This window comes from Leuciscus leuciscus (assembly GCF_965113295.1).
Source record: "Leuciscus leuciscus genome assembly, chromosome: 2".
NCBI lineage: Eukaryota > Metazoa > Chordata > Actinopteri > Cypriniformes > Leuciscidae > Leuciscus > Leuciscus leuciscus.
Window position 1 is genome coordinate 65,803,159 of NC_138726.1, and position 23,962 is coordinate 65,827,120.

Below are 23,962 nucleotides of genomic sequence, written 5' to 3' on the forward strand. Positions count from 1 at the left end.
TTGAGTCCGGATGTGAAAAGGAAGTGTTTTGAGTAGGGATGTGAAAAGGAAGTGTTTTGAGTCCGGATTTGAAACGGAAGTGTTTTGAGTCTGGATTTGACACAGAAGTGTTTTGAGTCCGGATTTGAAACAGAAGTGTTCTGAGTCTGGATGTGAAACAGAAGTGTTCTGAGTCTGGATGTTATGAGTCTGGATGTGAAACAGAAGTGTTTTGAATCTGTGAAATCCAGGGACTTATTTTACAGCTTGTGAAAAGGCCATTATACAACACCTTTAACGATAATAACCCTGCTTCAAATATTGAGGGGACAAAAAGGTTGACTGCAGTGTTTGGACAATGAACTTTCAAACCAAACATGCCGAAATATCATGATGTGCTTGTTGCACCTGTGTATATGTGTGAACGTGTGTGTGTGTGTGTGTAGGAGCTGCGCTGTCGTGAGGAGGAGCTGAAGCGTGCGGCTCTGGAACAGAAGTCTCACGAGGAGTTCCTCCGTCAGCGAGAGCAACAGTTGGCCCAGTGGGAGCAGGACGTGTTCGAGCGAGAGCTTTCCCTGCTCATCCTGCACCTCAACCACAACCAGAAGCCCAACGTCAAGAAGCGCAAGGGGACCTTCAAGAAGCACAAGCTGAAGGTTAAGAACGGGGAGAAGATCAGCATGCCACAGGGTGAGGCCTTCACACACACACACACACACACACACACACACACACACAGAGTAGCGCTGCACGATTAATCACAGTTTACATGTAATCGCACTTTTTGGCTGATCGCGATTATGAAATCAGCATGCTGAGATTATTAGTTATGTGCAGCTTGTCAGTGACGTACGGCTCAGTAAACGTGGCTCACTCTGAGTTTGAGTCGCTTATAACGTGCATTTGAAAAAGCAACACGCGTCAAACATCTTTCCAAACATGAGACACATTTATGAACCTCTTGTCCAACAAAAGACGACATTTAATAACATGCTTTTCCTCCAAACTCACCTCATAAGGACAGCTGAGCTCCTTCTGTGAGATGATGAGCTTCTGACACAGAATACGGCAGTCGTGTGTTTATTAGTCATGTTTGATCAAAGCGTTTCAATCTTCTGTTCATTCAGAGACAGCGACAAGGGTTCCTGGAGTGATGTGCTCATCATGCACACATGATGCTTGTTGTCTCGTTTTAAAGCTCATGAGAATAAACTAGATTTTCACATTTAATGGAGAATTGTGAGCCGTGTTTGCCCATTCAGAAGCCACCACAATCATGCTTACCTAACCCTAACCCTGACCCTAACCCTGTTGAAGGAGGTGTTCATGGGATATGGGGGTAACAATAGTTTTTAATGCGTCGCTACAGTCAAAATTATTCAGACACCAGATATAATGTGTGATATTGTTTCACTAGTGTGATCAGGACACTATAGTTCATGTATGTAAGTGAGGAGAGCAAAATAAAGTAAACTGAGACATATTATACCCAAAAACTCTTCATACAGTGACTACTAGTGAAATTTGGGAAAACTTCTAACAGAAGGATGGACAAAACCAGTCAAATATCAACTGATTTCATAACTCTGAATACATTTGAGTTTGACTGAATGTGGTTGAGAGGCTGTTCTGGATTATTTTACTACATTATGCAGTTTCTAGGATGTTCAGGATTTATATGATATGATTTCACGCTGCTAGGATGTGTGGAGTAGATGCTAACAGACATAATCTGTTGTAATCAGTGTATTTAAGATGTTATTATAAGCAAATGGCACTCTCAGAGACTCTAATTATTACACTGTCTTTATTTAAGATATTAATGAGGTGCAGTCACACAGTAATGAGGTGTTATGACACTAGAATGGAAAAATAACAAGTTAACATGTAACAGAGCAGAACACAGAAGACACACACACATTTCTGCAGAACACAGAAGACACACACACATTTCTGCACATCGTTAGTAATAATTAACCATGTTGTTCTACCGGTGGTTTCTCAAAGACGAGATGCACAGGTGAATAGGAGGAACATTAACTACTAATATTACCTTACTTTTCCACTTGATTAATCACAGTACACTAAGACAATTGCTTTGTATTACAAGTTTTCTGAAATGTTGTTTAAATATGCAAATTAAACAAATATGCACTAATTTGCATACATTTCCAGAAGATTCAATCAATCAATCAATCAAATTTTATTTTTATAGCGCCTTACAACAGCCAAAAGGTGCACAAGGCATTTTCCAGTAAAAGCATTAATAGACAACAAAAAACCCCCACAAATATACATGCAAAAAAAAAACAGTCGAGTCAGAGGTTACGTGTTAAAAGCTTGTCTGAACAGATGTGTTTTCAACTGCGATTTAAAAACACTCAACACGGTGATGCTTCGTAGGAGTGTTGGTAAAGCGCTCCACAGATTAGGTCCCTGGACGGCAAATGACCGGCCTCCAAACTTTTTATATTTGAATTTGGGAATGACCAGAGAGGTGTGTTCAGAGGAGCGGAGAGTTCTGGGTGGTTGGTAGACCATTACTAAATCGGCGAGGTAGACCGGGGCCAGACCATTGATGGCCTTGAACACGAACAGCAGGACCTTATACTCCACCCTAAACCGCACCGGGAGCCAGTGGAGCGAGCGGAGGACTGGGGTGATGTGTGAGCGTTTGGAGGTGTTGGTGAGGAGACGTGCTGCCGCGTTTTGAACCAGTTGAAGCCGATTAAGGATTGATTAAGTCCAGTGTAGAGAGGGCATTGCAGTAGTCTATCCTCGAGCTGATAAAGGCATGAATGGCTTTTTTAAGGTCAGGTCGGGACAAGAATGGTTTGACCTTACTGAGAAGCCTTAGCTGGTAAAAGCTCGTCTTAACAACTGCACTAATCTGTTTGTCATACTGCTATTTTTTTTCAAAAATAACACCCAAGTTACGCACAGTGGGTGCAAACTGAGGTGTTAGAGGACCAAAACTGAGAGAACTGTTGGGTGAGTCAGGGCTGAACAGAATGTACTCAGTCTTTCCTTCATTCAAATGAAAATGGAAATTCTTGGAAAGCCACTGCTTGATGTCCTTAAGGCAGTTATAAAGGGGGTCCAGCGCAGAACGATTGTTCAGAATCACAGGAAGGTAGATCTGGAGGTCGTCTGCATAGAAATGAAAATGAACGTTATGATTGGAGATGAGTTGTCCAAGTGGCAGCATATAGAGAGAGAACAGAACAGGACCAAGAATGGATCCTTGAGGCACACCGGATGACAGAGGGGCAGATGAGGAGGAAAAGTCGTCGAGCATTACTGAAAAAGTTCTGTTAGTGAGATATGAGGAGAACCAATTGAGCAGTGCGCCCTGCAAACCAACAAAATGTTGAAGACGGGAGATGAGAATGGCATGATCCACGGTGTCAAATGCAGCGGTAAGGTCCAGTAGTACCAAAACCACAGAGCTTTTACTATCCAGAGCTCCAAGAATGTCATCATGGACCCTCAGTAACGCTGATTCAGTGCTATGTCTAGACCTGAAACCGGACTGAAATGTATCACTAATGACGTGCAGTTGTAGGTGAGACTGAAGCTGGGACAAAACAAGCTTCTCCATCAACTTAGACAGAAGTGACAGGTGAGATATTGGTCGAAAATTGGACAGTATGGTGGGATCTAGGTTGGGTTTCTTGAGCAGCGGTCTAACAATAGCCTGTTTGAGAGCAGTGGGAACAGTCCCCAAACTAAGACAGCTGTTTATGAAGGAGACAAGAAAAGGACCTACGATGTCAATAGCCTCTTTCAAAATCCTGGCAGGAACAGCGTCTAGAGGGCAGGTGGTAGGCTTCAGCTCATGGACAGCTTTTTTGAGGTCCTCCAGAGTAACTGCATCAAAGTTCTACAGCACGCATTGCGTCGCTCGGGAGGAAAAGGCAACAGCAGGAGCTTGTGTGATAGTTTGCCTAACAGACGTAACCTTGTCCAAAAAGTATTGTTTGAATGCATTGCATGTATTTTCTGATACATCATTCAAAACAACAGACACCGGATTTATGACAGAATTAATAGTGCTGAACAGGATTCCAGGGCGGTGGCTATTGCTATTGATGAGATTAGAAAGGTACTGTCCTTTAGCTTCCTTTCACTGCTCTCTGATAGGTGGCAAGACTGTCTCTAAACATCTCCAGTGACACCTGCAGCCTATCCTTCTTCCATTTTCGCTCAGCCTGTCTACACTGGCGCCTGAGGGCCCAAGTTGAATCATTGAGCCAGGGGTCCAATGGACCTTTGGTCGTCTTTACCTTGTAGGGCGCAACAGAGTCCATAATCTGGGAGCAGATGGTGTGGAAGGAGGAGAGGAGAAGGTCAGGACATAGAGGAGATGCCAATTCAGCAGTGGAGACGATGTCAGAAACAGAGAAGGCAGCAACAAAGTTATCAACTGTAGATGGAGTAATAATGCGACGACGATGGGGGGGCAGTGGACGAGGGAGCAGGAGGAACAGCACAGATGTCAAACCGTATGAGAGAGTGGTCAGAGATGGGAAAATCCAGGACCTCACAGGTTGACACTATCACCCCACGAGAGATAATAAGGTCAAGGGTGTGACCTAACCTATGAGTGGGACGGGATATGGACTGGGTAAGGTCCAATGAATCTAAAAGTGCCTTAAACTCATTAGCAGGTTTATCAGAGGGGCAGCAAACATGAATGTTAAAATCACCACAGATTAGAATATTATCAAACTTTGCCAGAAACTCTGTCAGAAACTCTGAAAACTCATTTAAAAAATCCTTATTTAGCTTTGGTGGCCGGTAGATTACTGCACATAAGATAGGACAGGTTAGTGTGAGCACAAATGCTTGTAACTCAAAGCTGGAATACCCTCTAGTGGACAGCTGGCGGCATATCAAGGACTGTCTGTGTGTAGTAGCTATCCCCCCGCCCCTACCCGTTTGCCGCGGGTGTTTAGGTAAAGATAGCCAGAGGGGAGGAGTTCCGAAAAGGCACTGACGTCACCTGGGGGAAGCCAGGTTTCGGTGAGGAAAAACAAATCCATATTGTGAGAGGAGATGACATCATTGAGGACAAATATTTTGTTATTGAGCGATCTGGTGTTACATAATGCCATGCGGAACATGGTCGAGTTGACAGGCGGCGATGTCACACGAGGAATTGGACTGAGGTTTCCTTGGACGCAACCCCGGGTAGATGTTTTGACGCGGCGGGGACACGGAAATGGAACGCCAGTGTTGGAATTAACCGGCCGAAGCCATCGTTACCATTCCCACGATCTTTGAGCACTGCCAAGTCCTGATTGATTTCCAGTCCTCGGCGACAGAGAATCCAGGTGAGTCCTCAGCCTGACATGAAACCCCCTTCTCCGACCGCATCTTCTGCGACGCTTACTGCCTGGTAGCAGACAGACAGGGCGGATCAGGTAAGAAGGAATTAATGTCAACAGTGGCGGTGGTGGTTTGAAGGACTGGGCATTTAGGAGGCGATTAGTTGTAAAACGCAATTCCAGCAGCGTAGTGCGATCATAAACAATAATCGGCGAGACGGTAGCAAAAACAAACATGAAAAAACAGAGAAGCAAGTGGCAGGCCAAACATAGCGGCGCCATCTTCGCCATCAAACACTTCTGAGTAGAATCTGAGTAATCTGAGTAGATTAATATGAACACTGGATGAAGTCAAGTTCAATGATCTTGTTTGATTTTGTTGACATATTAGAATTAAAGGTTTTTACAGAAGGGTTTTTTGATTTCTCCTTTTATCCCTTAATTACTCAGAAAAACATTTGTCCATGTTTTTAGGAATAAAATGCTATAAAAATCAGGTTGAATGATATATGAACAAACCCCTCTGTAAAAACCTTCAGAATATAGTAAGTTTTGGTGAATTTAAGTGTTACAGAAGTGGAGAAAAATTCATTTATTGATATGTATTGTTGGATGCAAATAGATAAAGTGAAATAAATCTAGTCTGAAATAAGTCAAGTTATGGACTAGTACATCGATGAGAAACCTAAAACCCTGTTTTTGTCTGTAGTGTCTCATGTTGGCCGTGATCTGGCTGTAAATATGGCTTGTTTTCCTCGCTGCAGATTTCATCCATAAGATCACGGTCCAGGCGTCTCCGGGCTTGGAGAAGAGACGTAACTCTCCAGATCTGGGCTCTCCGTCCATCGGCCCGCGCTTCCGAGCGATACAGCGTGAGTGTGTATATATCATCCCTCTATCTTCTACATGACCTGTACATGACCTCGGTTTAGTTTAACTGACCTATAAAACACGTTACAGTGCTAACTAACGGCTTGGTGAACTTACATCAAGATCTAATCATTACTTGTGTTCTTATACAAACTATTGTAAGCTATATTTAGTCTCTGTCGGGTGGAAACCTCGTATCGCCATACCTTTATTTATTTATTGAGATGAGAGAGATCGAGTTCAGTTTAGACTTCATAAGATCAGTTTTCCATCAGTGTGAACATGCGTTTGTGTGGTTCTTCAGACTCAGTGTCACCACAAGGCGGCGCTGTTGTTTTCTCACATGTGAGTGTGTTGCGTGTGTGTCCCAGTGAGTCCCAGTGAGAGTAAGTGGAGTTCGCTGTGGCCACTGGAGTCTCTTCCTCTCAAGCAAACCAACGGTGAGAGGAGATTCACTCCTCATCCGAGCCCGAAGAGCCCGAAGAGCCCGAAGATCCTCCGACTCGAGAACAGGTGAGTGCTTTCTCTAAGCGTTTGTGTGCCAAACGGATGAAGTCAAGTGGTCTGATGTGTGTGTGTGTGTGTGTGTGTGTGTGTGTGTGTGTGTGTGTGTGTGTGTGTGTGTGTGTGTGTGTGTGTCAGTCTGTCGATGAGAGCCAAACTCCTGGACATGGACAGTAATGAGAATGACGAATCTAAAGCTGATTTCGAGGAGTACAGACCCGTCACACCATCCAGCCACAACGGTAACACACACACACACACACACACACACACACACACACACACACACACACACAGCTTTGATCACAGGAGTAAATCACACTTTACTGTATATCTTTTGACTGGTAGTGTATATATATATCTCTCATATGTGTGTGTGTGTGTGTCAGAGGGTTCAGAGAGTGAGGAAGGGGGTTCGTCCCCCTGTGGTTCCCCGAAGCCGGATCCCCGGGGTGTGGCGAAGAACACACACCGCTCTCTGCTCAGCAGCGCTGCCCTGCTGGCGTCCGTGGCTCTGGGTCGCTGCCTCGAGGCCCAGCACCCCCCCACCCCCCCGCCACGGGCCTCGTCCCGGACGCACCTGCCCGCGCCCGAGCCGGAGCCCGTGGGGGATCTGATCACCTTCAGCACAGACTCTCTGCCCCGGGGGTTCCTGGACTCACTGAAGCCTCCCGAGACCAAGCCGCTGATGCTGACCCCGCCGCCGCCAAACCCCCGGGACCGGGACCGGGAACGCCGGACGCAGGACAGCACCGGAGACTGGACGGCTCATGCTAACGGGGACGCCGAGGTCTCGTATCAGAGCGGCGAGCGCAGGAGGAGGGCGAGTCACGGACTGCACTCCTCACAGCTGGGTAACCCTCACCCCTTCAGAACTCAGCTCTAGTTCTAGTTCATTCATAACTATTGGCCAATCGGCTGTCTAGAAATCCCATCAGCATTAGCCATTTAAAAAACATCAGAGGACTTGCATTAAACAGAAATATAACCCTAACCCCCTAACCCTTAGCTCATAACACCAGTCATGGGTCTGAATGATAAATGTATACATTTCTTTGGATAAAAGCATCTGCCAAATGCATAAATGTAGATTAATGTACCAAGAACTGACAGTAGACCATTGAACTTTGGTGACCATTGGTGTTATTGTAGCTGTTATGTGTGCACTAACTCAACAGTTCGGATCAGATATTTCACCATTAAACAGGTTGTTACCAATCAAATGAAATCGGTATTAACAAAATCCACTTTTTCACTGCAGAAGTGGCACTTCTAAATCAGACTTTAGATGTATTTACACTGCAATTGCGTAAATAATGCTAGGATATTTATGTTTTAAAGAGGACTTATGATGCCGTTTCCATGTTCATCTCTCTTTAGTGTGATTAATGTTGCTGTTCTTCTCTAAATCAGTGTCAGTGTTCCTGAACTCCTGAAACGACTCCATTGTATCTTGAGTTTCTTCCGGGAACGAACACGTCACAATATTCCTCATTATAATAATTAATGCGCAGAATAAAGGGGCGGGGCCTGGTTGAGTTAGTTAGTAGTGTGTTAAACTGGCGGTTATGGTAAGGGGCGGGACATTTCCCAAATACACTCGAAGCGCTCGACCAATCACGACACACTGCTCCAGCCGACCAATCAGAGCACAGTGTGCTTTTCAGAAGGAGGGGCTTCATAGAGTCAGGAAGTAAACAGAGCGTTACTGACAGACTGGGAAGAGAGGAGCCGCAACAATGGAGAATATGTGGAAAATAATCAACATCCAAGGAGGAAAACCTGTTCTAGTAGAATAAGATGGCATTTTTTAAGTAATATTTTGAATATTGAAATATTAACTACTTTCTCAACCAGTAAATATTTAACATAAAACTGCCCAAACTGATGTTACTAGTGCAAGAATTAGAAGTAAAGCTAAGTGTGCAGTTGATGCTGTGAACAAATGATGTTACCTTTACATTTGTGTGTTTATCAGAAGCTTTTCTCCAAGCACTGCTGAATTGTGACTGATTCACCTCTCTCTTTATTAGTGTTGGATCTTCCGTTGTGTCAAGACACGTTTGAGGCGGAGGACAAGTCTCCGATGCCGTTCGCCCTGTACCCGGACCCCCGTTTGTGGAGCCCCAAAACCCGTCGTCTGGAGGTCAACATCGTGCCTCGCCCCCGCCCGTCCCCGAACCGGCCCCGCATCGACCCGTGGAGCTTCATATCGGCCGGCGCCGTGGACCAAGCCGGCGTTCGGAAGCCCATCAGCACTCCCACCAGCCCTCGCCTGGGGTTCCACCCCTCGCCCAACAACCCCTTCACGAACTGTGACCCCTTCCCCTCGCCGGACTGTGACCCCTTCAATCTGAAGGTGGACCCTTCCATGAACTCGGACCACGGGTCGACCTTTGACCCCTTCTCCACCCCCTTCCCGACCTCACGCTCGGCGCCCTGCTCGACCAACGGCAGCCCGAATCTGTCCCTGCGGGTCGCCCCGCTGAACCCGGCCGACTCCCCGCTCATAGACCTGGGCTGGGGTCGGCCGGTGGAGGAGCGGGTCCACCCTCGCAGGAGCCTCGGCCTCAGCCCGTTCCGGTCCCCGGCGCTGCCCAGAGACGACCGCTTCTGAACCCTGGCCCGTGGACAGGGCTGCACCATACGTCCAGATTAAACTGACATCGCGATACTGCTCAAAAACAGTGGGAATATTCCCAATCCAGACTCGCCAACAAAATCACCTGCTCATTCTAGAGTTATTTCCCAAAATATAGCTATTCAAGATCCGGGCTGAATCTGGTATATGTGGACTCAGCGCGGTCCAGATGTGGGCCGGATCTGGTACATGTGGACTCAACGCGGTCCAGATGTGGGCCGGATCTGGTACATGTGGACTCAGCGCGGTCCAGATGTGGGCCGGATCTGGTACATGTGGACTCAGCGCGGTCCAGATGTGGGCCGGATCTGGTACATGTGGACTCAGCGCGGTCCAGATGTGGGCCGGATCTGGTACATGTGGACTCAGCGCGGTCCAGATGTGGGCCGGATCTGGTACATGTGGACTCAGTGCGGTCCAGATGTGGGCCGGATCTGGTCCACGTGTCGTACACATCCGGTACATGTCCGGTCCACATTCGGTCCACATCCGGTACACGTGGATTCAACTAGAGATGCACCAAAATTTTGGCCGATACCGATAATTCTTTATATTTGAAAGCCGATAACCGATATATTGGCTGATGAATCTAAATCCAGGTTTTGAGAGCTTGATTACTAAAACAAAATCCATGTCCAAAACACACAATTATAATGTTTTCATGATCATTGTCTGTCGTCTATATGACAGAGATGTTGTACTTCACAGTATTTTCCTTTTTTTAAGTGATTTTGATCATATTTCACGCAATTCAAAGCCATCATGTTGAGCAGTGTGCATCTGAAGAGTCTCAGCTGAGGGAAATAACACATTATATATCGGCTTTAATACATCGGCCACATGTTTTCATTGGGCTGATAACGATAACATTAAAATGAACAGATATCGGCCGATACCGATATATCGTGCATCCCTAGACTCCTGTTTTTCTAATTATCACAATATATATCTCACAGAAAGAGTAAATATGGCGATGTCAGTGTCTTCCAGGGTCGTGCAGCCCTAACCCATGCTAACTTTGGGAAACGAAACCACAGGAGATTCCCATGTAATCTGGGAAGGGAAGAGTGTTGAGTGTCGGGAGAACCTCATGTTTTCCTCTCGGATGGGTTGATCCGCTTTAAGGCCCCGAGATAAGCAGGGCCACGTTCTTTATCGCTCTTTCTAAGGGGGAAAAAGAACGAAATACTTGAGCAATTCTGACCTCGACGAACTGAAGAGAAAATATGGCGAAGAAGGCGGAGCCTCAAAGCCACACCCATCTATTACATCATCACCACTGACCAATTACAATTCAAAGGTGTTTTTCGGAAAGTTCCCGAAACAAACTCCAGACTAACTTTTGTTTTGTCCTGATTTTGTTTGAAACTCACGCTAATTAATGTTTCGGTTTAAAGTATACCGGGGTCTTTACGGTCTAACCGGTCTAAGTCTCTGCAGTCAAGCTCATGATGTCAGCCCAGGTTTATTCTGTCACGGCGAGAGTGTGCGGGAGAATCATTACACATCCGACACGTGCCAAAGAAAGTGTCCGTGATTTCACACGAGAAGAGAAGAGTGTGTGTGTTTAACCGCGTGGAGAAACGCTCTGCGACCTCTGACCTCACTGGTGGTGTTTGGGCAGGAGAAGTGGACTAGACTCTAGCTTTATTATTTAAAGTGGAGATGAAGCAGTCAGTCAAGTTTACATTATTTAGTGAACTGATTTCCACTTGACCTGGGAAACATCAGGTGGACTGTAGAAGGAGAGCGAACCCAAACATGCCTCAAATCAGAGCTCTCTCTCTCTCTGCTGTTCCTGTTCCTCTAGTGTCGGTCTCTCTGTCTCCCCCTGCTGGAGGCCCTTCATCACTGCACTCATTCCCTCGTCCTCATCTGCTCTCTCTCTCTGCTGTTCCTCTAGTGTCTGGTCTCTCTGTCTCCCCCTGCTGGAGGCTCTTCATCACTGCACTCATTCCCTCGTCCTCATCTGCTCTCTCTCTCTCTCTCTCTCTCTCTCTCTGCTGTTCCTCTAGTGCCTCGTCTCTCTGTCTCATCTCCCGGGAGCTTCAGCTTTCTCTCATTTCTTTTTTATATCTTTTTTTTCATGAAATAATACATAAGGTAGGCTAATTGCAACTTTTTATCTGATTTCCCACATTTGCGAGCTTGTTTCACAATTAGTTATTAACTCATAATTCTGAGTTACATCTCGCAATTTGGACTTTTTGCATTGTTTTTTTTTTCTTTTCTGGCATGGAATAAAAAAAAAAGTAATTGCATTTATCTCACAATTTTGACTTTTTTTTTCTCTCAGTTGCAAATTAAAAACTTGAGTTTGCATTATAATTCTATTTTTTTCCTCAGAATTTTTTTAATAAAAAGTTTAAGTGTGTTTTTCCTCAGAACCACGTTATAAATTCACAATTTTGACATTTCTCGGAATTCTGAGGTTTTATCTCACAATTGGGACCTTTTTTTTTTGCACATTATTTTTTTTTCACCATGAAATAATCAAATAAAAAAGGATTATTGCGAATTGTATCTGATAATTTTATATATTTCTCACAATTGCAAGTTATCAACTCATAATTCTGAGTTACATCTCGAAATTTGAACTTTTTTTCTTTTATTTTTTTTATTTATTTTTTGGCCTTGGAATTTATTTATTTTTTATTTATTTTTTGAGTCGCAAGATGATAACTCATAATTTGCGGTTTCCCAACTTTATTATCAAAGGCATGAACGTTGCGTTTGATTCCGATCTGCAGTTGGACAGACTCGCCCTACACTGAGGTTTCTCTCAGAATATATTATAATAATAACAGCGATTAAATCTTTTATTTTTCTACAAGCTTCCACAGATGTGGGCTTCTCCTGCCTGAGTTCAGACACACCACAGCTCAGGTCGAGCAGATCGTTTCTCCTCGCGCGCGCGTGTGTGTGTGTGTGTGTGTGTGTGTGTGTGTGAAGATAATCAGCTCGACAATCACGCTTCTGCTCTTCATGCGTGCGAGACTCGTTCTGTATGAAGCTGAATCAGTAAAGTTTTGAAGCTATTAATATTTATTAGTGAGGCGTTTAACACACTGGATCGAGACACAGTCCACCTTAGGATGCTTTATGACGGGCTGCGTTAGAGATGTTCTGCTTGTGTTCTTCACTGGAGCTAAGGGTGCTGCAAAGGGACAGATCTGCTTCACTGAAACAGAAGAGCGTCGAGGACACGTGTCTTTACTCTTCTTCCTCTTCTTCCTCTGTTGTGTCTGAGCACACACTCGAGACTCAGACCATCAGATCCTCCACTACCTGCGTCTGAGGAAGGCTTCAGTCGACGACGAGTCGCCTTTATTTGAAGCTTACTGCGATATATTGCATATTTGTGAAGCCCTTATAACGTGTGTGTGTGTGTGTGTGTGTGTGTGTGTGTGTGTGTGTGTGTGTGTCTTTCAATGGGCTGGTCCTAATCACTCCATTTGTGTGTGTGTGTGTGTGTGTGTGTGTGTGTGTGTGTCTTAAAGAGCGTCTGGATGTGTATTTGCTCATTGTAAAGGGTTTTAACCTGTGGAACTTTTCAATTTAAATAAAAAAAAAAAAAGAGAAAAAGACTGAAAAAAGGAGCAAGACCAAATAAAGTTTAACAAGACTCTAAAACTGTGTTTGTGTGTTCACATCTCTAATCTCTAATATCTACTGCAGTTATTCCTTTTAAATCACTGTAGATATTAATATGAAACACGTCCGGCTCATTCTTACAGGAAAATAGCATTTTTAGAGGATTTTTAACATTATTGTATAAGGCTGTCCAGATCTGGCAATGCTTCACTGTGATGGGAAAGATATAGGCTATATTTAAATAGTTAAAAAGTAAACCTCTTATGAAAATGTTAAGTATAATATCTTAATTAAAAACAACTAGACGTTTGTATATTGTGGGATTATTTCGGCTCATCACTGAGATAATATAATGGTTTTTAATTAATGTTTTAAATCAGTTTTTTTTATACATATGTTCTGTTTTGATTTCAATTTTAATTAAAGTTTTAGTCATTTTGTTGTGTTATGTCATTTTTATTTCAGTTTTAATTTCAGTACATCAGGATAAAACAACTAAACCTGAGAAATCTTGCCTTGGCAACAGAAATAACTTTTTTTTTAAATTTTTTTTATTTTTTTTAATTTTTAATTTTTTTTATTATTATTATTTTGTTTTACTGATTTGCGTGTGTATTTGTGTGTAATAACCCAGCTGTGCATGAGGCGTTTATTCTCTGACTGCTGTATTATCCTCTAGGAGGCGCTGTGATCCTGAACGAGTCCTCACACACACACACACACACACACATCAGCTCTCTCTCTCTCTCTCTCTCTCTCTCTCTCTCTCTCTCTCTCTCTGTGTGTGTGTGTGTGTGTGTGTGTGTGTGTGTGTGTGTGTGTGTGTGTGTTCAGTGTCACATGCACGTGTGATTATATATGTAAATATTAACTTGATCAAAAGTGACAGTAAAGACATTTATAATGTTAGTATTTTAAATAATTGCTGTTTTTTTTAACTTCCTCTACATCAATAATCCTGAACATCTGTTACATTACAAGTAGACATTTTAAAATAAGCAGAAATTATGGCAAGTCGAAATTGACAAAAAAGTAAAAATTATGACATAAACAGTTGTACTTTTGCCAAAGACGAAATTGACATAAAAAGTTGAAAATGTGACATCAAAGTCGGAATTATGATGACAATATTAAAATTTTGGTATAAAATGTCAAATTTATGACATAAAAAGTTACAATTATGGCATTAGTTAGTCAATATTGACAAAGTTGATATTGACAAAAAATCTAAATTATGAAATGCTAAGTCATAATTATGAGAGAAACTATGAAAAGAAGAGTAGAATGCAGAATGTCATAATTGTTACTTTTTTTTTTTTAGATTTACCAAAGCATGATTTGTTCCTCATGTGGATTCGGCAGGAGAGAGTCTGTGCTAACACTGTTTCCATGGAGACCACAGGTACATCACCTGTCACACACACACACACACACACACACACACACACACACACACACACACACACACACACACACAGTGCTGTGTTTACAGTAAACACACTCTTCTACACGCTTCACTCCAGACTACTATGACAGCAGTGATGTAATGAAGTGATTTCAACAGTGAATATGGTTTATATATCACACACACACACACACACACACACACACACTGAATCATATATATCACACACACACACACACACACACACACACACGCACTGAATCATATATATCACACACACACACACACACACACACACACACACACACTGAATCATATATATCACACACACACACACACACACGCACTGAATCATATATATCACACACACACACACACACACACGCACTGAATCATATATATCACACACACACACACACACACACACACACACTGAATCATATATATCACACACACACACGCACTGAATCATATATATATCACACACACACACACACTGAATCATATATATCACACACACACACACACTGAATCATATATATCACACACACACACGCACTGAATCATATATATATCACACACACACACACACTGAATCATATATATCACACACACACACACACACTGAATCATATATATCACACACACACACACTGAATCATATCTCACACACACACACACACACACACACACACACACACACGCACTGAATCATATCTCACACACACACACACACACACACACACTGAATCATATATATCACACACACACACACTGAATCATATCTCACACACACACACACACACACACACACACACACACACACACTGAATCAGGTAACAAGAAACTGTCAGAATATACAAATGCTTTAATTATAATACAAATCAACAGGCCTGATCAAAAATGTTGTTATGAATCTCCTCCTTCTGTGTGTGTGTGTGTGTGTGTGTGTGTGTGTGTGTGTGTGTGTGTGTGTGTGTGTGTGTGTGTGTGTGTGTGTGTGTGTGTGTGTGTGTGTGTGTGTGTGAGATATGATTCAGTGCGTGTGTGTGTGTGTGTGTGAGATATGATTCAGTGCGTGTGTGTGTGTGTGTGTGTGTGTGTGTGTGTGTGTGTGTGTGTGTGTGTGTGTGTGTGTGTGTGTGTGTGTGTGTGTGTGTGTGTGTGTTATTACTGTATTACTGTTTTCGACTGTGTGAAATACTCCACGGCTTCACATGAGGAACACAGTAATCACTCTAGGAAATACACGTTGGATGAATCATATGTTAAGGAGTGTATATTAGTTTTGGGGGGTGTAGTGGAGCAGTGGATAAGACACATGCCTTTGGTGTGAGAGACCCGGGTTCGAATCCACTGTGAGACACCAATGTGTCCCTGAGCAAGACACTTAACCCCTAGTTGCTCCAGAGGCGTGCGACCTCTGACATATATAGCAATTGTAAGTCGCTTTGGATAAAAAGCGTCAGCTAAATGAATAAATGTAAATGTAAATGTAGTTTAAATACTTAAGTGAATGATGTGCACACTACACACTCTACACACACTACACACTCTACACACTCTACACACACTACACACTCTACACACACTACACACACTACACACTCTACACACTCTACACACACTACACACTCTACACACTCTACACACTCTACACACACTACACACTCTACACACTCTACACACACTACACACTCTACACACTCTACACACTCTACAGTTACACCTCTTGTTTAAAGTAATAAAACAATATTTTGACATTTTGAAAACAGTCGTGAAAACCCCATCAACTCACCAGCAAACCAGTGTGTCCTTACCAGTGTTGGGTGTAACGCGTTACTGTAATAATATTACTTTTTTCAGTAACTGGTAGTGTAAGGCATTACTCGTCTGAAAATGGTAATATTATTACAGTTTTCCCGAGCTAGTTACTTGCGTTACATTTGCCAGTAGCACCTTCATCACACACACAAGGCACACAACACAGAGAAGTGTGAATGGAACAGTGATTGGTCTGGGTTTGGCACGAGGTATCATTTACCATCACCGATTGGTCGACACCCGGCAGCCAGCAGCAGAGCGGCACCCTCAAAGACAGACGTCAACAACGGCAAGCTCTTTTTCAGAGGAAGGTTCCCAGCATCAGAAAGCTAGTTTCGACGGGTGGAGATTCAACTTGACGGTGAAGTGCACACTCTGCCCGGGGAGAAAGCTGCTCTCCACCGCTTGTAACTCTACCTCCAACTTGAAGAAGCCCCTGCAGCGACAGCACGGACACATCAAGCTCGTTGCGAAGCGACAGAGTGACATGAACGAGCAGCAAAAACTTTCATTTCAACATAAAGTACTACCAACATCAAAATCCGAGATAAATAAGCTTGTTGCCTCGTATGTAGTAGAAGAAATGTTACCTCTTTCTACCGTTGAATCGCTGTCTTTTAGAAAGATAATCTGACAGTGTTTGTTAAACATTGAGGAAGTTAATACTTGTTTGTACTTGATTGCACAAGTACAGTTGTTTGTAGTTATTTGTGCTAGACAGTGCCAGTCTGTTGTTGGCGTAATAAAGACCCTAAAGAACACACTTCCTTTGTATGTTCTCCCTCCATCTGATGCATCTCAGGCAATTATAGAGTAATTAAGAAAAAAAATTTAACTAGTAATATAACTAGTTACTTTCTCCAGGGAGTAATAAAGTAAAGTACGCCATTACTATTTTTGAGAGTAATATGTAATATGTAATATATTACTTTTTTGAGTAACTAGCCCCAACACTGGTCCTTACCAGTACTTCCACAAACCAGTGTGTCCTCACCAATACTGCGACAAACCAGTGTGTCCTTAACCAGTACTTCCACAAACCAGTGTGTCCTTAACCAGTACTTCCACAAACCAGTGTGTCCTTAACCAGTACTTCCACAAACCAGTGTGTCCTTAACCAGTACTTCCACAAACCAGTGTGTCCTTACCAGTACTTCCACAAAGCAGTGTGTCCTTAACCAGTACTGCGACAAACCAGTGTGTCCTTACCAGTACTTCCACAAACCAGTGTGTCCTTAACCAGTACTGCGACAAACCAGTGTGTCCTTACCAGTACTTCCACAAACCAGTGTGTCCTTAACCAGTACTGCGACAAACCAGTGTGTCCTTACCAGTACTTCCACAAACCAGTGTGTCCTTAACCAGTACTTCCACAAACCAGTGTGTCCTTAACCAGTACTTCCACAAACCAGTGTGTCCTTACCAGTACTTCCACAAAGCAGTGTGTCCTTAACCAGTACTGCGACAAACCAGTGTGTCCTTACCAGTACTTCCACAAACCAGTGTGTCCTTAACCAGTACTGCGACATACCAGTGTGTCCTTAACCAGTACTTCCACAAACCAGTGTGTCCTTAACCAGTACTTCCACAAACCAGTGTGTCCTTAACCAGTACTTCCACAAACCAGTGTGTCCTTAACCAGTACTTCCACAAACCAGTGTGTCCTTAACCAGTACTGCGACAAACCAGTGTGTCCTTACCAGTACTTCCACAAACCAGTGTGTCCTTAACCAGTACTGCGACAAACCAGTGTGTCCTTAACCAGTACTTCCACAAACCAGTGTGTCCTTAACCAGTACTGCGACATACCAGTGTGTCCTTAACCAGTACTTCCACAAACCAGTGTGTCCTTAACCAGTACTTCCACAAACCAGTGTGTCCTTAACCAGTACTGCGACAAACCAGTGTGTCCTTACCAGTACTTCCACAAACCAGTGTGTCCTTAACCAGTACTGCGACATACCAGTGTGTCCTTAACCAGTACTTCCACAAACCAGTGTGTCCTTACCAGTACTTCCACAAAGCAGTGTGTCCTTAACCAGTACTTCCACAAACCAGTGTGTCCTTAACCAGTACTTCCACAAACCAGTGTGTCCTTAACCAGTACTTCCACAAACCAGTGTGTCCTTAACCAGTACTGCGACAAACCAGTGTGTCCTTACCAGTACTTCCACAAACCAGTGTGTCCTTAACCAGTACTGCGACAAACCAGTGTGTCCTTAACCAGTACTTCCACAAACCAGTGTGTCCTTACCAGTACTTCCACAAAGCAGTGTGTCCTTAACCAGTACTTCCACAAACCAGTGTGTCCTTACCAGTACTTCCACAAACCAGTGTGTCCTTACCAGTACTTCCACAAACCAGTGTGTCCTTACCAGTACTTCCACAAAGCAGTGTGTCCTTACCAGTACTGCAACAAACCAGTCAGTCCTTACCAGTACTGCGACAAACCAGTGTGTCCTTACCAGTACTTCCACAAACCAGTGTGTCCTCACCAGTACTGCAACAAACCAGTCGGTCCTTACCAGTACTGCGACAAACCAGTGTGTCCTTACCAGTACTTCCACAAACCAGTGTGTCCTCACCAGTACTGCGACAAACCAGTCGGTCCTTACCAGTACTTCCACAAACCAATGTATAAATGAACAAACTTTAATGTATCGAAACCAGTATGTAGTCGAGGAAACCAATGTATGGAAACCAATATATAGTTGGGGAAACCATTGCATATTTGAGGAGCCCAGTGTTTACTTGCACAAACCAGTGTATAAAGGCTGTACACTTGACCAGAGCGATGGATGTAAACCAGTATATGTGTCTGGTTATACCAATGTATTATAAACCAGTGCGTTTGTCATTAAACCATACATTCAACCAGTAAACCAATCCATATTCACACAGTCCACATGTATTAGTTCCTGAACGGCAACATGCACACAGACGCACGCACGCACACACACACACACACACACACACACACACACACACACACACACACACACACACACACACACACACACACACACACACACACACACACACACACACACACACACACACACACACACACACACACTGTGTGAGATGAGTGTGTCTTGAATCCCCTTACAAGCCGTTTTGCTTGATTTAATAGTATGTGTCTCGTTTTCTAGAACAAATGTCTGAGTAAGAAAGTCAGTGTTGAACTGGTCGAAACGCCGATAGATGTGAAAGCATTAGTTTTGTTAGGGCCGGCCCGAGGCATCTCGCCACCAGGGGGCCCCCAAGCAAGTTTATTTTTTATTTTAATTTTTTTAATACATATTAATTAACTTAAATAAGTGACATAAATGAATGAATGGATGAATAATTCAAGACAAGAAAATTCTGATTTCATGATCAATAAACCTGCCTACAACTGCTGCTGTGTCTGCCAGTGTTTGAGTGATGCGCATAACCTCGCATGCATAGACAGTTCGTGCGCAAAGTCACGGTAATGTTAAGCCATGTCACAAACATTTGATTTGATCAGTGATTGACATTTAAATCAATGATTTATCCTTTAAATGTAATGATATGAAGAACAGAACAAGAATAAAAAAATAACTATAAACAAGCCAAAACGAAATAATTTAAAGCGAAAGTGAAAGTAAGCGTGTTGGGCTCACGTATCTCTCTCAGAATCAACATGTTTAAACATTCGCGATGGATTTGGATGGTAAACTATTCTTTATCATAGGCTTTGTACTTCACTCACTGTCCAATATCGACGGAAAAAATCATCCTCTTCACACGCGCAAAAACGAGCTTGGAAACATCACAGTGGAGGAGCGGTGCTTACGCTGAATGTACGAATTGTTCTACTGTTTTATATGTTAGGTTGACTATTTTATAATTATATTTTATTACGGCTATAGCCTAACGAACAGGCTGTGATGTCAAGATTGCAATGCTGGAATATGTTGTGTGTGTGTGTGTGTGTGTGTGTGTGTGTGTGTGTGTGTGTGTGTGTTTGTGTGTGTGTGTGTGTGTGTGTGTGTGTGTGTGTGTGTGTGTGTGTGTGTGTGTGTGTGTGTGTGTGTGTGTGTGTGTGTGTGTGTGTGTGTGTGTGTGTGTGTGTGTGTGTTTGTGTGTGTGTGTTTGTGTGTGTGTTTGTGTGTGTGTGTGTGTGTGTGTGTGTGTGGTTGTGTGTGTGTGTGTGTGTGTGTGTGTGTGTGTGTGTGTGTGTGTGTTTGTGTGTGTGTGTGTGGTTGTGTGTGTGTGTGTGTGTGTGTGTGTGTGTGTGTGAGGCGCGGGCGCGATCGAACAGTGGAAACATAAAAACATACTCCGTCATGTTCTCAAGACATCATTCAAACTGCAAAGTGTTGCAAAACGTTGGAGGATATTTTGCAAATAATTTATTTAATATGTTTTGTGACAGTTTGTTTTCAGAAGTTTCAAAGAGTTAGTAAAAGAGTAAAGAAAAAGTTACAACTTTTTTAAGTATCTATTTTTTATTAAGTATTTATTTTGTATTAATACATAACCTCATTGTATTAATTTATAATGTAACATTATAGCATGACATCAATAATCGTCAAGCACAGGTGACTCTGCGTGGTGGGAGGGGGCCCCCAAAGGCTCGGGCCGGCACTGAGTTTTGTCATAGTTCCTGAACGGCAACACACACACACACACACACACTCACACACTCTCTCTCTCTCACACACACACACACTCACACACTCTCTCTCTCTCTCACACACACACACACACACACACACACTCACGCCGGTAGATGTGAATGCATTAGTTTTGTCATTGATCATTTTCTTCAGACAGAGCGAACGCTTCTCTGAGCACTATTACTGAATCAGATGTGTAGATGATTCACACAAACACAGACTTCAGGAGTTATTAAAGCGAGAAGCGACAGAAATAGAGGCTTGTTTAATGAAGAGATTCAGTGAGACTGAGCCAGCGATTCCTCTGATTCCTCAGTCCGCGTGTTCACACATTAATGCTGATGATTAACAGTATTAGTGCAGATGTTCTGTAATAACCTCATCAGTGGCGAGCTCCACCACGGCACCGCTAACCCTCAGAGACTGGCGGCTCATACTGTAACATTAGTGATACTGAACAGCATTAGCAGGAGATATCCGTCAACCAGAGGAGCATGGGGACGGGGTTATTATAACTCACTGAATAACGCTAAATACTAAACATGATGTTTCTATGTATTTCACTGTATTTACAATATTTGTGAAGTGTATTTTGGTTTCTAGTGCTGTTTCTCTCGTGTATATGTGTGATATATCCACCAGCTGGCGAGTGTTATTAGCAGATTCTCGACACTGGAACGTTAGGCGAATTATGTTTTTGGAATATAATATTATTTGTGTGCATCATAAATACTGAATGTAGTCAAGCCAGACGTGTGTGTGTGTGTGTGTGTGTGTGTGTGTGTGTGTGCTTTCCAGGACTTGAAGAGTCACACGTTGTTCTAGTCATGTGTTTCTTTGACAGTTTGTGATTGTGATCTCTGTGAAATAAATGATTATAAACTCCAGTCATTCTTCATTAATGGATCATAAACACAGTTGATGCTCTGCCTCTTCATCCTCAGCTTCGTCTGTCCTCTTTTATTTCCAGAGATCACTGGAGAACTGTTTAAACACACACACACACACACACACACACACACACACACACACACACACACACACACACACAATCATGAAGGCTGAAGCCTGTTTCCATGGAAACAGAAAGAGGAGAGCCTGTGTGTGTGTGTGTGTGTGTGTGTTTGTGTTCTAAAACACATCTGCACTTTCCAACACTTTCAATCTTTCGCATCTTCAGTCCTGATGTCTTTTGTCCTTAGAAGAACCTTGTTTTTTTTTCTGCATTTTTTTTTTTTTTTCACTGTAAGATTGTCATCTGTCTGTCACAGATAAATTCATAGTCAGTTTCCTAGTTGAACATTCCTAATTGGAAATTCCAAGTCGGAAATTCTGAGATAATTTTAATGCCTTGTCTTTTCATTAAAGTAACCATTTGAAACATATTGGCATGTATGTTTTATACACAGTATTGCAAGTATCATAAATCCTAGTTGAAAATTCCTAGTCAGAAATTCCTATTTGAAGTTTCCGAGTTGGATATTGGACATGAACGCCCTCTCAAGTTGAATTTCCTACTGGGAAACTCTGAGAAAATTTTGAAAACCGAGTTTCCAAGTTGGGCACATAATAAACTTTAAATATGACAAAGGGGAGAGCGATTGCTGCTGTGACTGGTGCACTTTATTAGTTTTTACACAACAGCTGCATCACCTTGTCTTTTTGTGCATACTTAAAACCATTTTAAGCATATTGTATGTTTTATACACAGTATTGCAATTATCATAAATACGAGTTTCCTTGCTGGAAATTCATAGTCAGGGTTTCCTTGTTGAAAATTCATAATTGAAAATTCCAAGTCGGAGTTTCCTAGTCAGAATTTCTTAGTCGGAAATTCCTAATTGGAAATTCCTAATTGGAAATTCCAAGTTGGAAATTCCTAGTTGGAAATTCCTAGTCGGAAATTCCTCGTTGAAAATTCCTAGTCGGAAATTCCTCGTTGAAAATTCCTAGTTGAAAATTCCAAGTTGGAGTTTCCTAGTTGGATATTGGACATGAACGCCCTCTCAAGTTGAATTTCCTATTGGGAAACTTTGAGATAATTTGATACCTGAGTTTCTGAGTTGGGCGCGTAATAAACTTTAAATATGACAAAGAGCAGAACGATTGCTGCTGTGACTGTGCACTTTATTAGTTTTTACACAACAGCTGCAGCGCCTTGTCTTTAAAGTAGTATTTATATATATAAATTACCATTGAAAATTCCAACTTTGAGTTTCTCAGTCGGAGTTTCCTAGTCAGAAATTTGACATGAACGCCCTCTCAAGTCGTATTTACTACTGGAGGGGAGAGCGATTGCTGCTGTAACTGGTATACTTTATTAGTTTTTCCACAACAGCTACATTGCCTTGTCCTCTTGTTAAAGTAGTGCATATTTACATATATGAATAATCATTTGAAGCATACGCAAATGTAATGCAAGCAAACGTACGCACAAGTTGTCTTCCAGATGTGTATCGCAAATGATCTTGAAATTGTAACGGCATTATGAGAATCAAAGACTTACCGGCACTCGTGTACAGCTTCATCATGATGTGAATGAAGGTTGTAAATGGAGTTACACTGGACTATAAATACACTCTAGTTTACCCTCTCAAAGGGTTCGTGTTGAGCTGAAGCGAGGAAGAATGTTCTGGAAGAAATGTGTGAATGCTAAATAAGCACACGACACAGGGTGTAAGAAGTATATAACCAATTGTATTCCCTTCTGTTAATATACACGTATGCAGATTCATCTCACTGGAACACTCTACAATAACATTTAGAAAGAACAAGGGAGCCGAGGAGAAATGCAACTGACAAACCTGAACAGGATCGGAAATAATGGAAACATTCATACAGACACACAAGCACACAAACACTCAGAGATGGAAGAGTGAAATCAAATGCTGATGGTGTCTGGTCCTCGTTGAGAGAATATGGAGTATGAACAGCCCTCCACACGCTGGGTAAAGCGATCGACATGATTCAAACAGAGGAGAGAGTCGGAGGATCAAAGTCTCCCGGATACAAGGAGATACCATCCCGCCAGGTAAAAGGAAATGTTTTCTTGTAAACCAAATCGTATTTTCTGTTTAATATTCAAAGGAGCATCTGCTTTCTGGAATCTGATTCACTGATCTGTGCATTTCATTGCACAATCTTTTTTTTTTTTTTTCCTAATTATCAT

The 23,962-nt window shown here is 42.7% G+C and overlaps 1 protein-coding gene across 1 annotated transcript in view; it reads left to right on the forward strand.

The window, feature by feature from the left end:
- The window catches only part of LOC309492646 (mitogen-activated protein kinase kinase kinase 11-like), a 16,568-nt gene extending 3,212 nt beyond the window's left edge, over window positions 1-13,356 (forward strand). Inside the window, exons 3-8 of the mRNA XM_082161641.1 lie at window positions 426-669; window positions 6,074-6,181; window positions 6,551-6,692; window positions 6,822-6,925; window positions 7,073-7,537; window positions 8,717-13,356. Coding sequence (XP_082017767.1) covers window positions 426-669; window positions 6,074-6,181; window positions 6,551-6,692; window positions 6,822-6,925; window positions 7,073-7,537; window positions 8,717-9,300 — 1,647 coding nt within the window. The 3' untranslated portion in view covers window positions 9,301-13,356. The remainder of the gene's footprint in view (window positions 1-425; window positions 670-6,073; window positions 6,182-6,550; window positions 6,693-6,821; window positions 6,926-7,072; window positions 7,538-8,716) is intronic.
- The last annotated feature ends 10,606 nt before the right edge of the window (window positions 13,357-23,962 follow it).